The sequence below is a fragment of the Neolamprologus brichardi genome, chromosome 13 (genome assembly GCF_056152115.1).
Source record: "Neolamprologus brichardi isolate AB-2024 chromosome 13, ASM5615211v1, whole genome shotgun sequence".
Taxonomy (NCBI): Eukaryota; Metazoa; Chordata; class Actinopteri; order Cichliformes; family Cichlidae; genus Neolamprologus; species Neolamprologus brichardi.
In genome coordinates this window covers 489,984-505,000 of record NC_142116.1, presented here as the reverse complement: position 1 = coordinate 505,000, position 15,017 = coordinate 489,984, and the positions used below count along the sequence as shown (strand labels likewise).

Here is a 15,017-nt window from a genome sequence, read left to right as displayed (position 1 = left end):
GTCACTCTTCTTACAGTGTCACAGGAAGTGCTAATGCCGAGTCCCGCCTCTGCTAGCCTGAAAAATCACGCAGACATTTATTTTTAACGACTGGTTTCTGCTCACAGATGACAGCATGGCTGAAAACGGGGCCTTGAAGGTCAACGACCACTTGCAGGTCGACGGTTTCTCCAACATCTTCGCCGTGGGTGACTGCGCCAATGTCAACGAGCCCAAGACGGCGTACAACGCCGGCCTCCACGCCGCTGTCGCCGTGGCCAACATTGCCAACAGTGTGAGCGGGAAGGAGCTGACTTCCTATCAAACAGGTATGCGCTCACCGTGCCGGGCTGTTGGTCACCTGCCTCTGTTCTCTGGCTGACTCCAGTTCTTCCTGGTTGCTAGGTAACGTCACCATGCTGCTGGCGATGGGCCATGACGACGGCGTGGGTCAATACAACGGCTTCAGGCTGCCCCGCTGGTTCGTCGCCTGGGGAAAAAGTCGAGATGTCCTGGTGTGGAAGAGCTGGAGGGAGATGAAGCAGAAACAGCCCTGAGACTCTAACTCACACGCATGCACACATGCATGCGCGTGTGCATGCATATGTGCATGCACACATGCATGCCAATCATTTATAACTGGAAAGTGCATTTTCTGAAGAAAGTGCAGTGTGAATGCTTGAATCTGAATGTATGCACTGAAATGAATTAATTGCTGAATTTTAAGTTAAAAAATTTGAATGAGATTAAAAAAACAGAATTTAATCTGAAAACAAAAGTGCTGAAGTGCTAAAAGCTGACATCCACACAGAAGTTGGAAAATAGCTGAAAATGTTTTAATTGTAAATTAGAAAAACCTAAGAAATGAGAAAAGAAAATTTAGAGTCAGAAAACATCTGAATGAATATTAAAAGTTCATATTCTTTTACTCATTCAGTGATTCAATGTGATCCCTCCACTTGGATCCACACAGTTTAAAAAGTTTACATCTCTGAGCTTTGAAAGACACGGTGTTGGAAAGAGAAGAACGATGGCTACGTTTTGAGGGTAAAATGATGGCTGTAGAGCAAACACTGTGGACACAGCAGCAGTTGAAAGAGAAGATTTTAAGATGAATCTTGGCAGAGTGAGAGAGAGCTCGTTAAGCAGGCAGGTGTGAGCCTGGTTGCTATAGTGACTGCACCCAATGGCTCCATACACACGCACACAGACATGCGCCTCACTTTTGCTGCTTAAAATGAACAGAAAAGTCAGCCCGAAACAAATCGTTCCCAAATGAAAACTAGGAGTCGTATTGACAAAATTCTTTCATTGTGAGCGGGAGCAATGTCTAGTCTACTGAATTCTCAGTTTTCATGCCTGTGGAGTTTATTATATGGACATGGTGACAGTGTAAAGACAGCCTGTACTCCTGACTTTCAAACGAACCTTCTGAGCCCTTTTAACATTAGAGTCTGTGGAAGAGTTGGAGGGAGGAGGCTGTGCATTGGTGACATTTATGAAAGAACCATAACACCTATTACTATAATAAACACATTGGATGAAAGAGGACAGCGGTGGCTACGTTTCGAGGGTAAAATCATACCTGTAGAGCAAACGCTGTGGACACCACAGCAGTTTAAAGAGAAGATTTCAAGATTAATTTATTTCCTCCTCTCACTCTAGCAGTTGAGCTGTCTCACTCTAGCGCCAACATTTCGTCCCATACACACCCATTATAAACTCTGAAACGGCTGGAAAGGGTTAAAAAAGCATGAAACTTAAACTGGAACTGAAGAAAAAGTATAATAGATATTGAAAAGATAAATACAAGTTGAATAGTTGAATGTCTTGGCTTCGTTTTAAAGTTTGAATGGTGGCTCTATGTCAATATATGTGGAAGTAGTTAGAGTTGAAAAATGAGTAATTTTAATGAAAATTTGAAGAGTCTCCCATTGAAAAACATGGGAAATTTTTGTTGAACAAAGTTTTTCTAAGTTAAACGGTTTTCAAGGAGACAGCATTCAAGCATTCACACTAAACATCACAGAAACGTTTCTTCAGATCTTTATGACGCTGCGTGACTCGCTGTAAACTGGGCTCCAGTGGACCCGCCACATAGTAACGCTCGTCCAGGATCAACGTCACAACCAGCCAATCAGGTTGTGATGTCATACGTATGGTATGTGGAGGTAAAAGAAAAAAAATGCCTTTGTTTATGTAAAACTATTCTGGAACAAATATTAAACATATGAAATATTTTTTATTAATTTACACAATATGGTAAATATATTATCAAGCTAGGTTTGCTGCTAGCCAAATTCAGTTAGCCCTGTGATGTCTTTAATAGCATTAGCTTTACATGCTGCCTGCAGGTTCATCACCGCTGCTTTTTTAAACATTAAAACTTTATTAGCATCATAATCCAGACAGCACAGTGACTGTAGCAGGGCCCTCAGCAGACACCCGAGGCCGTCTGGGACATGTACTGTTTTTACACATATTTGCAATAAACGAGTTGAAGAAACGCTGAGTTTGTATCGTCTCAGGAGGTCTAATAATAATAAAGATTAGAAGAACAATACTGTGAATGCTTTTACAAGCATTCACACTAATAATAATAATGATGGAATGGATTTATATAGCGCTTTTCAAGGCACCCAAAGTGCTTTACAATGCCACTATTCATTCACTCTCGCATTCACACACTGATGGAGGCAGCTACAGGTGTAGCCACAGCTGCCTGAGCGAAGGTGGAGGGTCAGACCTCACACAAACACCTCATGACCGAGCCGTGTTCAGACTCACACGTGTGTTTTCTCACAGCTGAGAGCTGACCACTGGTTCCATCATTCAAGGTTTTGATTTAAAGTTCTGTTGTTGCCGTCATTTGATCATTTTCTGCTTCGCTGTTCAACGCTGCAGCCTCGCCGACAGTTTTCAGGAGGAACACACGACCACACTCAGCCGTGTGGTCTTGTGTTCCTCGTCTTATTGGAGGCTCTAACAGCTGGTGGAGAGCCACCATCATCACACCAGTCATTAAGGTCACATGGGTCAAGGTGTGAGTGAGAGCAGGTGGTGTTCGGCGTGCGAGGCGTGCTTTCTCCTGAGACACCTGGAGCTTCAGGATGGCGGTGAAACGTCAGCTGGTGCAGACTCGCTGGTTTCTCTGCAGCTGTCTGTGATGAGCAAACTTCAGGGCCGCTCCACGCTGATCCAGCTTCCTGTTTTCAAAGGTAAGGAGCCAATCGGGTGCTTTCACTCACACTGAAAGCATTAAAGCCGCCCGCCACATGAGTGACCTACAAAAAGAGAAGAGCAGACCTGCACGCACTCACCTGAAGCACACCTGTGTTTGTGGGCTTCCTACTGCAGGACGCTGAGGATAAACATCTTCACACCTCCATCATCTTCTGTTAAACTTTCCTGAATGTGTTTAAGTGAAACCTTCAGGTTTTTATGAATTAAAGCTGGTCATGAAATGTTTCCAGTTTTTATTCCAATGAATTATTGATCACAATACAGAGTTTATGATTCAGAATGTAAAACTTCATCCTTAAAAACCTGCAAACATCGTTCATATGAACCACAGGATCAGCTGAGGGAAAACATTTCACATTCTTCAATTTAACATTGGGACTGATGCAGAGCCGCTCTGTGTGAAATAAGCCGGTGTAGCTCTGGCCTGCTGAGAGCCCAGCTGCTGCTTCGGTGGTTTGAAGATGATCATTAGCGAAACTGAGACGAACGTTACAGAGAGGAGGAGCTTCTCCACGCAACAGAAGGACACTCAGGTCTATTTGAGGCTCTCACAGAGCAGCTCGCCATGATTCACAGTTCATAATAACCCTTCTTTGTCTCATCCTGATCTTGTGTGAAAGTTTCACATGCTGAAGCTTCCACTCAGGAACAGCTGACATCAGAGGAGGCGCCAAAGTCATGTGACTCACTCTTACGGTCTCAGCACCTGAGAGACGGGTTTCTCCAGGAACCGTTTAAACATGTGCTCATCATGAAACTACAGGGATACAAACAGGAAGTCCTTCAGAATAAAAACAATCAGTCACCAACGAGCTGCTCACACTGAGCCCGGCTTAGTTTGATCAGGCGAGACGACACGCTGACGGTCATTCAGGCGACGCTCAGAAACAACGACCCGAATTCCCAAAACACTGACGCAGAACTCGCAAGAAACCGACACATCTACGGAAAACCCCACAACACTACCAACAACATCCCAGAAACCTAAAAGAGAAGAGCACTAACGTGTTGAATGGTTAACTTTGTGCCGTGACCAAACACGTGTGGGACTAACAAAGGTTCATCTAATGGAGCCACAGAACAAACACATAAACAGGGTTTTATTTTCCCCTTCAGTGGCTCACAAACCCTTGGCTCCACCGCATCCTTTCTGTCATAAAAATGTGAAATAATCGATTAATGAACCACGCTGGGACCGTAGCGAGTTCAGCCGGCCTCCTGACCGCCGGTCTGAATGAGCCGCTTCCACACACGTCACGTTTTTATCCGCTCAGATTTCTGCTTTGGCACAAACATTATCAGTCAGCTGTGTTCAGAGTAAGCAGGACCCCGGGCTTTTCAAAATAAAAGCTCAGAGCTTCAGTGTGTCTTCAGGGACTCGATGTAGTGGAAAGTGGCGCCCAGAGCCCAGCTGGTCTCCACCTGGTTGATGGTCCTCGCAAGCTGGGACACAGAGAACGTCAGAGAGGTGAGACGGATCGATGGTTTTAAAGGAATCGATAGAAGCGAGACAGGAAGCTCACCCTGAACTGCTTGTGTGGAGGGAAGCCGAGCTCCTGCAGCAGGGCTGAGATGTAGACCAGGTCCAGACAGAGGAAGGGGCTCCGCTGAGGACCGACGGACGCGTCGCTGCACCCTGCGGGGAGAAAAACACCCACAGCGGTCACTGATTTAAAACAAATCTGCTGATATCAACATTTATTGGACCTCTGTGGGGTTTGTTAGCATAAACTAATCAATCATGTGGACTAGAGTCGGGTCAGAAACACGTTCTGGCTTCACTGATGATGACGGCAGCTCTGAGTGACGTCCAGCAGAGGGCGCCGTCTCACCTTTCTTCGCTGCGTCGGTGTAGTCGGACACTCTGATGCTTCCTCCCTGCTTCTCGTCTGGACACAGAGAGGAGGGTTAAACAGAAACCTGCAGCAGCTCCTTAACACGAACGTTCCCGGTTTTCCAGCTTTTCTGGGATCAGCTGTGTTCAGGAACTGTGGGCTCCCACAGTCAAACGTCATGTTAAAGGTGACAAACAGCAGCTTGCGGGACGGGGCGGCTGTGAGCCAATCGGCTCTGGTAAACACCAAACAGGAAGTCTGGGACGAGGCTCTGATGAAAGTTGCGCCTACGAGCGATTAAAGCCGAGTCAGTGAGCGAACGCCGCCTGAATGTGAAGCTCCAACTCTGACCCGTCCTCACACCTGGTCTGCAGGTAACGCCGGGCCACATTCAGGACGCTCTGATAAATGGGACGCCCCCCGGGGACAACAGGTGTGCCGGGTAACTTCCCCTGTAACGGCGCGGCTTCACAAACGATTCGTCTTCTAAAATCCGCCAAAGAAGAAGTTTGAGTCGCGAACGCAGCAGCGCCGAGCGTTTCTGCAGCTTCAACAGACGCCACGTCCTCGTCGAGGTTTATTTGGCTTCCTATTTACGCCATGATGGATCAGCGTGACGTGCTGCCCCCTGCAGGCGAGCAGCAGAGCGGCAGTATTTCCTCACCGATGGCGCCAATGTCGACGGCGCGGTCGTAGTAGAAGGAGAAGGCGTAGAAGTCCATGTCGGTCACGCCGGACGCCTTCGCCACTTTCTGGTACAAAACCTTCTCCACTCTGTTCAGGCACGCCTCGTAAACCGGCTCCCCTGAAACACACATGCACACAAAAGGTTCCTAACCCCAGCTGCATGATGAGTAACCATGGCAACCACACCACCAATCAGAGTGCTCACCTGTGCTCTGGCCTTTCACAGTGTAGACCACGTCAGCGTGCTCCCAGCTGCCCGAGTACTCTGGAGCAAGGCAGGGGCTGACCAGCTCAGAGCTGCCCCCTACTGCACACAGACACACACACACACACAGACACACACACACACACAGACACACACACACACACACACACACACACACAGACACACACACAGACACACACACAGACACACACACACACACAGACACACACACACACACACACACAGACACACACACAGACAGACAGACACACACACACACAGACACACACGTTTGTTTATCTCATCTCAAACCTGCGAACAGTAAAACAACGACACAGCACTGGCAGACAGACGCGCCCTGCAGTTCCTCCGACCCCCAGCAGAGGCAGCGGTGAGGTTATTACAGTGACGATGGCTCATGTTTGCAGCAGTTTGCTTGCACACACTTCCTGTCAGTCTGCTACAGCAGTTTTCCAAAAAGTCACAAATATATGATGTGTGGTTAAAACGGTGCGAGCAGGACGCCTGAACGCAACACCGCCACGGACACGGCGACACCGCCACGGACACGGCGACGCCTGCGTGCACATAAACAGCCCGACAGCAGAGAGGATCTGAGCTGCAGCTTCTTGCAGCAGTTAAACCGCAGCAACAGCTGGCCAGCAAGGAATTAATCTTGCAGTGTGTTATTAAAAGATTAGATAATGGCTTATTTATCTGCAGGGCGGGGGTGGGTGGGTGGGCGGGGGCATAACAGGCTGAGATGAAAATCTGAAAACTGAAAAACAAGAAAAAGGAAAACAGGTCAGGTACGTACGGGGCGAGGCACCGACGCCTCCCAAGATGGCGAGGCGAGCCGACATCAGGCCCAGACCCAGATAGCTGCAGAGAGAGCACATCAATAGTCAATAATCGATCAGCTGATCATCAGAAAATGAATGTGTCTGACCCGACATGTTCGGTTCTTCCTGCTTCTTTAGATTTTTAACTTTTTAAGCTCACAATCAGTTCCTGCGTGTTTACGTCGCTGCTGAGACTCGAACAGCAAACACGACGATTAAACCGGAAACTCGACGAGTTCGATCATGTCAGCGAGCCTGACTGACAGCTGTGTGACCCACCAGCTGACTTCACATCGGCCAATCAGCACAGGCACAGTGTGAGTGTGTGTACCTGTGAGTGTAGACCACATGTGGGTGGTTGAACATCTGGAAGGTCCGGATGTAGTCGATAGGTGAGGTCTGGATGGTTTTCTGCACAGAAAGAAAAGAACTTCAGGTTTCTGCTGGGTCGGCTCTAAAAACAGACGACTTCCTTCGAGTGTTGCTTCCACGCTGGGTGGGAAAAATCTGCTGCTTATTTTTCCTGACAGTACTGTGCAAACATACATGTAAATACAGTACACACACATGGAAACACGGAGTGTGTGTATTTGGTGTGAGCAGCTGTCTGTCAGCTCTGTGAGGATCCTCAGGAAGACGTCTCCAGGAAGACGTCTCCAGGAAGACGTCTCCAGGCTTCTTCTTCTGTCAGGATGATCCCACACTGCTTCAGTCCTGCTGAGGGCGGCTCTGCCATCCGTGACTGATGGTGCCCTGCTGTGTGTTATCAGATCCAGGTGTGCTTTCACTGACAGTGTGTTTGCATCGTTGTCATGCTGGAACAGGAAGCTTCTTCTGTCCACTTTCCTCAGGGTTTTGAGGACACACTGACACCACGCTGAGATGTGCAGCGTTTCAGCTGACAGCTCTTTGGAATCACCGTGTTGGAGACAAAATGCTGTTTTTATGAGAAGCTGTGATATCGTTGGCATTTTTGACAGATTTGGTAAAGAAACTGGAACAGATGATGAGTTTGTGTGGCAGGCTGATGCTAACTAACTGCACCTCTGCTCAGGTGTGTGGGATTCACTGTCATTCCTGTGAGAAAGGTCCGGTACAAGGACTGAACAGGAGAGGAAGAGCAGCCACAGAAGAACTTTAAGGAGCTTCAGGAAGCTCGAGAGCTGCTCAGCAGAGCCTGAGGGTGGCTCAAGACTTTTGCACAGCTCTGTGTGTTGTACTCTCAAACACCGGGTGGGTTTTTTCCTCCTGCTGATGCTGTCAGTAAGAAGAAAGCTTCATCTGGAGCTTTTGCTGCCTCAGTTCCTCGTTTGCATCCCCCCCCCCCCCCCCCCCACTCCTCCTCCTCTCACAGGCTGAAGAAGAACTGGCCAATCCCTCGTGTACGAAGCCTGACCTAAATAGACCCCTCTTCACTCCCTTTCTCCTCCCCTGCCTGATGTGAGGCTGTTTATTTGGGATTAGCGAGGCGTTTCCAGATTAAAGCCTAAGACGGAGCCATCCTGGTAGTTTGACTGAGGGGACAGAGCTCTTCCTCTCTTAGTCTTCCTCACCCTTTCACCTGTGTGAGTCCTCACCTCGTCCTGAGGGCTGAAGGTGATCTGAGTCGACCCACCTCCCAAATCCAGCATCCCCACTGTGGGCGAGTGAGCACTGTGAAGACCACCTGAAAAGAGAGAGAGGGAGGAGGGGAGATTAGGAGGAAGAGCGAGCTGCAGTTTAATCCAATAACAGGTAATCACCGTTTCTTGTGCACATTAATCTGGTTTGAAACACACGCATCATAAATCACACCAATCCACTTCCTGCCGCCGTGTTAAAAATGGACCCAGTGTACATGCTACGTGGAGGCCCGCCTCTGTGAGGACCAACATGAGGTTCGGGGCTTTCTGAGAGGACAGAGGTCATCTGTTTGGGAACACGAGGTGGCGGTTTCACCCTGACGTTCAGTCGTGGGCGTGAACATCCAGCCTCATGGTTAGGGTGGAGTTTCTGACGGCATGATCACATGACCAAAGAAGAGGATCGATGAAGACGCAGCGCATGCAAACTCCACGCCGCCATCGTCCCCTGAAGACTCAGAGCCCAAACACGCCAATGACACGGCTACCCCAGACGCCCAATGACAGGACGGTTCATACAAAACCTAAAAGCATCAGCTGGGAGCACGGGAGCACACGCCGCGTCCCTGCTGCACTAAACAGACACGATGGTGAGCGCTCTCACCTGTGAGGAAGTTGACGGTGATCCAAGCAGAAATACCTGAAAGGAGAAAACGAAAAGGTTACAGGATTCAACACCTCGATGCAGACGACGCTCAGCTGCTCACTCGTGTTTCTGTGCTGCAGCAGCAGCGAGCACGCTAACACGCAACCATCGATATGAACCGTTTCTCTGGGAGACGCTGTTACGAGACGCAACAGCGTGGATCCGACTCTGCAAACAGCTGCTGTGCAGACGACAGCAAAACCAAGATTCATCATAAGTTTTAGTCTTTGGCAGGAAGTTGGTTTGGAAACACATTTGGCTTCGTTTGCGTTTGTGTGGGAGCGCCGTCAAAAACCTCCATTACGCTCGCAGTGTCCAAGTGTTTTTTTTAATTCACACTGCGCCCGCCCCCCCATAGTAACCAGACGTGACCACAACACACGTGTCGTATTCAGGACTAACTCAAGTCCTGAACACCTCGCTGGATCCTGATTGGACGTATTGTATGTGTCTCTCCTGGATGCAGCTGTGACCCTGAGCTGCAGATGTTTGGCCCAGCTGTAACGTCTCTGCTGGTGGACATGTATGGGAATGTAAGTTCAGTGTTTTAAATACTCGCTCTGTATGGACAACAGGCCCGCCTGCACATAATCCAATCCTTTTAAAGTAGTTCATACAAGCAATTATGTTGGTGTGGGATAATGTCCCACTTAATCTAACGGGGGGATTATGTGTCCCGTTTATTTCTGAAATCTTTTCTCTTTCTCCTGAGCGGGATCACTGCTCGTCCTTGCTCGTCTTTTAATGATCTCTGCTTTTCCTCTAATGGACAGAGTCCTGTGCGGCGTTCCCGACTAAACTGTCCTTTCAGAGGTCTGTCTGAACTCCCGCAGCCTGACTGTGGCTCAGATGTTGTGCCGTTCTTGGCCAGCATGCTTATCCCGGCTCAGATTACCCTGGGCCCGTCCGAGTGAAGCGACTTATTGTTAATGGGACCTCTGAGTGGTTCCTGGGAGGCGGCCGGGTGCTAAGTGCCCGTGTTTAGCCGCCTTTCTCCGCCTCTTGTTTGTTTTGTTAGGAAATTGCTTCTTAGCGTATCGGGCTAAGAGTTTTATGGTAAAGCCCCTATGATACAGTTTGTACCAAGCCCCGTAATCACCCACTCCTGCATGCCCAAAGGTCAGAGGTCGCTGCTAAAAGGCACTAATGGATGCAGCTGAGTGCAAATACTGCACCGCGGACACTAAAGTCATCTTTGAGTTGACCTGAATAAGCAGATGCACTTTACTTCTGATCAGACTTCACTGGGTAACCTTCACTCTGCATCCTGATTGGACGATTTACAGGAATCAAACATGTGAAACAGGAAGTACACTGTGCGCTCTGCCTCTTAAAAACAGAGGCCTCTGAAAGGAAACATTATCTCCGCCTCTCTCCTCGCTGACCGTGGGTGTGGCTCAGCAGGTAGAGTGGGGTCGTCAGCCAATCAGGAGGTCGGGGGTTCAGCTCCTGCACGATACTGAAGGCCGAATTTCGACATAGAAAAAAGCTTCCCGTGTGAACGAGGCTCATGTGGCGGTGAACGAGAGTCTGACCCTCACGGCCAGCCTCGCCGCCTCTGTGTGTGCGTCGCATGGCTGATGTCACCGACGCCATCGCCTCGCTCTCGTACTCAAAGTTGGATACCCACGCCGCCCTGAACTGAAACGAACATCCTCACTGACCTCAGTCATGTGGTCAGCGTCACACTGTCACCTACTGGTTTATCCCCGCCCCTCCCAGTTTCTAGTACTGGATGATTTTCACCCAGTAATTAAACAGATTTGCTGCCTCGCTGTGGAGCCTGATCATGTTTTCCTGTAACTGTAGAGAGGAAGTGTCTACAAAACAAACGCTGAGCAGCAGGCCGAGCTCCGCCTCCCCCGTCGTCTCCTCTTTAATCCTCCATATTGACGCTTTCCGTTGGGGAAATCAGAGCCGGAGCTCGGTTCATCACCGTCACAGATTAAACCCGAGGAGGCTTGCAGATTCCCTCTGATCTAATAATGTCATAACGAGATGAAGATCCCGCTCAGGGCGAGACCTCGCGAGGGGTCACGACCCTCCAGGAACTCCCCTCAGATCACTCCAGGTGGATCTATTTCCTGTTTCTGTGCCGTCATGCTCTGCGGCGTTCTCTTCAGCTGCGCATGACCTCATCTCAGCCCGGGAGCCAGCGCCGGCCCACGGGGCCTATCCCACACCGCTAAGATGCTGCATAAGGAACTCAACACTTCCTGTATGCATTTCACATTAAAAGCCCTCAGCAAACGAGGCTTCTGTTGTGAAATATTTTCAGAACAAAGGTCATCTTTAGAAAGTAGGAGTGTGCGGGCTGATCAATCAGAGCATCTTACCTTCATCAGTGCCGTCCATGATGGACACGCTGTCATCTGTGGACAGGAAGGGAGACTCCAGGAACAGCGCCCTCACCTGGACACGAAGCGAACAATCTTTGAGCTTCACAAAGTGAAACAGTTTTATTTCTGCCTCCCATCAATCAGTGATCTCTGTTTAAATATAATCTAATATTTAATGATGCATTTTTGTAAAAATGACCCCCCCCCCCCCATAATCTGCAGCACCAGAGCTCGTCTGATAATAAGAGCAAAGCCTCAGATTAAACCACATTCTGGCTCGCTGCTGTAGTCCTGTTATTACTGATTACTTAAAAGATTTAATAGACTTTCTCTGTTCTGGCTCCAACATGACGATGAAGAGGAGGAGGAGCAGCCAGAGGAGTTATCAGTCTGACCTGATCGATACCTGATCATTTTAAACATCTGTGCTGGAGTTATCGTTTTATTTTGAAAAAACCCAAAGTGTAGCTGTTCCATTTAGAAATACAGGAAAATAAAAACTGCAATGAGGGAAAAAATGTATTCAAAAATTTGAATGATTTTTATAAAATATGAAGTCTGAACAATAATAAATAAAAGAATTTAAAAACTGAAACGTGAAATAATAAAGATGAGATCAGGTGACGTGTGAGTCTCACTCTGTCCAGCAGCTGGTCGGCTTTCTCTCCAGGAAGTAGACGCAGCCCAGCCGTCGCCTTCAGGACCACGGGGGTGGAGGTCCAGTACGAAGGGGGGACGCTGGACTTGGCGACCTCCAAGAGCTCCACGATCCCTGCAGTGCACTGGACACAGAGGGAGGCTCTGAGCATGCTCAGTCTTTATGTCGGACTGTAGGTTCAAAACTACACTCGGTGCACCAACTCTACAAATATTCACTCACAAATGTGAGCGTGTCGGGGAACTTGTTTGTTTGTTTGTTTGTTTGAACATCAGCGCTGATAACTGCACACTTCCTAAGCAGACAGTGTTTGAACGTCACTCTGGGGCTGTTTGCTGTAGGTTCAGTCAGTCGGCCCATTCGAGCGTCTTTGAGCCCAGTGTGGGACCCGTGCAGCCCTCCCGTGGCCCCTCGTGTGCGCCCTACCTGCTGCGGCTCGTCGGCGTACGCTGACAGCCCTGGTTTGATGGCTCTGAACGTCTCTTGGGCCAGCTTTGGAGCTCCTGCGGGAAAAAAGATAAAACTATGTGACTGTGAGCTTTAAACAGATAAAAGAGGCGATACGTCGGCGCATTTAATTGAATTTCACTGAGTGACCGAGTGACCCTGGACCTGTGCCTACATTTGAGCTGTCATTAAGCTCTTAATGACAATCCCAGCATGTATAACTAACAGGTGCTGCCATTAGTCCAGTTAGCTGCGATGCTAACAAAGGAGCCAAGACAGCACTCAGCCTGTGTGATTTAGCTTAGCGCTTAAATGCGATAACGAAGGCATTTGGCCGAGCGCTGCAGGAAACTTTCTCTAAGCCTAATAAACCAGAAAGCTCTAAAACACACTAATGAGTTTGTGTCCATTTGAACTGGCAGCAGCTCCCTGCAGCAGGACTTAAAGGCTGAAAGCTCCTCTTGTCTGCACGGATTCACGTCTGGTAATTAATGCTCGGAGCCAACATGTGGATTTAAATACACTAAAAGCAGCACTATATGATCTGAGAGGATGTATACATAGAGCTTTAACACCCACACACCCTGATACACATTAATATCAGCTGCTACTAAAACAACAACACACGCATACTCTCATTAAATATTCATCATTCAAATTCACACAAACTCAACTTAAACTTGAAGGTTTTTAAATGGAGTTTGGTTTGGAGTCACAGTGGACGCCATCGAGTTCCTTTAAATTGAAACGAAAATGTAAAAAGATTCAAAGCGTCAACATCAACGTGTCTCGTTGCTGCATACACAGTGGTTGCTGTAGAAAATACCAACATCAAATATTCAGATACGTCAGGAGTTTCTCAAAGCCACCATATTATTCACGCTATTTCTCAGTTTTCTGATCGGGTTGGAGTCTGATGGAGTTCCAGATTAACAGATATTTGACATAAAAGTCATGTAAGCTACCTACAAAATGGCTAAAATGCATTTATTGTGTAAAAATTCAAAATTAATAAAGAAATAAATCCAGAGTGGTTACAGCAAAAACTGCAGTTTTTAAATGGAGTTTGGTGCAGGATTGCAGGATTTTAAATTTCCAAACAGATCTAAAAAACAGGAGTCTGTCTGAGTCCGTGTATTTATCGACAGATTGTTAAATTCACTGATATTTGAATGGACTTTGGTTGGGAATCAGTTTATGTGGCGTAGGGAGTGTAGATATGTGACTACACAGCTGCACTCTGACATTTACAGAGTCTGAAGATACATCAGGCAAACTACATCGTGCTATCATCAGATATGTGAATGGGGTCTGGTGTGAGTTACACTGGTTGTTCAGCTGTACCTTTGTCCTCTATCTGGAACTTAAAGACATGGATTCTGGTCCCAGTGCTCCCAGCATCAAACATGATGCCGTACTGGAAGCGCCGTCCAGCATCAGAGGTGGGCCCGTCATCTGCGCTGAGGTCTGAGTCGGGCTGGCGGTGAGGAGGTAGTCTGTAGGCCTCCGGTTTGGAGGTGGAGTAGTGATGCTTAACGAACATCAGGTAGGCAAACAGGCAGCACACGAAGAGGAAAGCTCCGGCCAGCTTTGGTCTCTTCATCGCCTCTCATTCTGTGTGCAGATGCAAGAGCTGGTGACCAAAGACAGAACACAATATCCACATTTATCAGAACACTTTATTGATCCCTGGAGGAAATGATTTAACAATCACATTTGACAGCAGACCTTTCACAGCGTCTCTACACACAGAATAAACTTCAACATCTACCACTTCACTTCAAACAAGCTCGCTAAAAGCTACACACTCTACTGGAATAAGGAGTCTAGTGTGAAGTCATTTCTAAGCAGTTCATGTTTCAGGTTAGCTTACTGAAACGAACAGCTGCCAGGAAAACAGGACGCATGTTAAGCTGGCATGCAAACAATGTTAAACTGGCAGTTTTTTAAATGGAGTTTGGTTTGGAATCACGTTCGCTGTTTTGTTAGGTGAAACACATTTTGTATGAGTCACTTTAAACAGAAAAGGCAGAAAATAAACGTTTCCGTGTTTGTAGCAGCAGTTTCTACTAACAGCTAGCTGAGCCCGCTAGCATCAGCCGGTTAGCTGCAGGCTAGCATCAGGCTAACAGCGTCCTGGCGCGGGGACAAACGAGTGTTGACGTACCGAGCAGAAACCGTGAGCGGCGGCTCCCGTTAACCAAACAACCCGGTCACTTTCCTCCTCTTCGTCACTTCACATCTACTCATTCTGGACTTCCGTCAACGACAAGGCGCCGTGTGATGACGTCATAGTGTGCGGCGTGGACGTGGCAAAAATAATAATAATAAAGAAAAGCTAATGATTCTTTTCTATTATATATATTATACTTAGGTTATTGTTATATATAATAAAAAAGATCAAATTAAAATGATTAATTGAATTTGTAAATGTTGTTAAAATGATTTTAACTTTGTAAAATTAGCGAACTGCAGCATCACTGGAATCACAAACAGCTCAGGCTCTGATTGGCC

General features: G+C 47.7%; 2 protein-coding genes across 4 annotated transcripts in view; one reads left to right on the top strand and one right to left on the bottom strand.

The window, feature by feature from the left end:
• aifm2 (AIF family member 2, ferroptosis suppressor) overlaps window positions 1-2,485 on the top strand; it is a 10,244-nt gene extending 7,759 nt beyond the window's left edge. Inside the window, exons 8-9 of the mRNA XM_087849881.1 lie at window positions 108-308; window positions 385-2,485. Of these exons, the coding sequence (XP_087706007.1) occupies window positions 108-308; window positions 385-536 (353 nt within the window). The 3' untranslated portion in view covers window positions 537-2,485. The remainder of the gene's footprint in view (window positions 1-107; window positions 309-384) is intronic.
• Window positions 2,486-3,450: 965 nt separating this feature from the next.
• On the bottom strand, window positions 3,451-14,786 carry entpd6 (ectonucleoside triphosphate diphosphohydrolase 6). 3 transcript variants are annotated; one of them, XM_087849877.1, is made up of 14 exons: window positions 14,671-14,786; window positions 13,848-14,136; window positions 12,483-12,559; window positions 12,037-12,180; window positions 11,396-11,471; window positions 9,018-9,053; window positions 8,345-8,457; window positions 7,123-7,202; window positions 6,767-6,831; window positions 5,950-6,051; window positions 5,722-5,862; window positions 5,055-5,111; window positions 4,746-4,858; window positions 3,451-4,665 (listed from the first exon to the last, which is right to left on the bottom strand). In XM_087849877.1, exons 2-14 carry the CDS (start codon window positions 14,104-14,106, stop codon window positions 4,582-4,584), a joined length of 1,347 nt encoding a protein of 448 aa, XP_087706003.1. In that variant the 5' UTR covers window positions 14,107-14,136; window positions 14,671-14,786; the 3' UTR covers window positions 3,451-4,581. The 3 variants fall into 3 exon arrangements, with proteins under 3 accessions (XP_087706003.1, XP_087706005.1, XP_087706004.1); XM_087849879.1 differs by having other exon boundaries at window positions 8,369-8,457; XM_087849878.1 differs by having other exon boundaries at window positions 13,848-14,117.
• Between the last annotated feature and the right edge of the window lie 231 nt (window positions 14,787-15,017).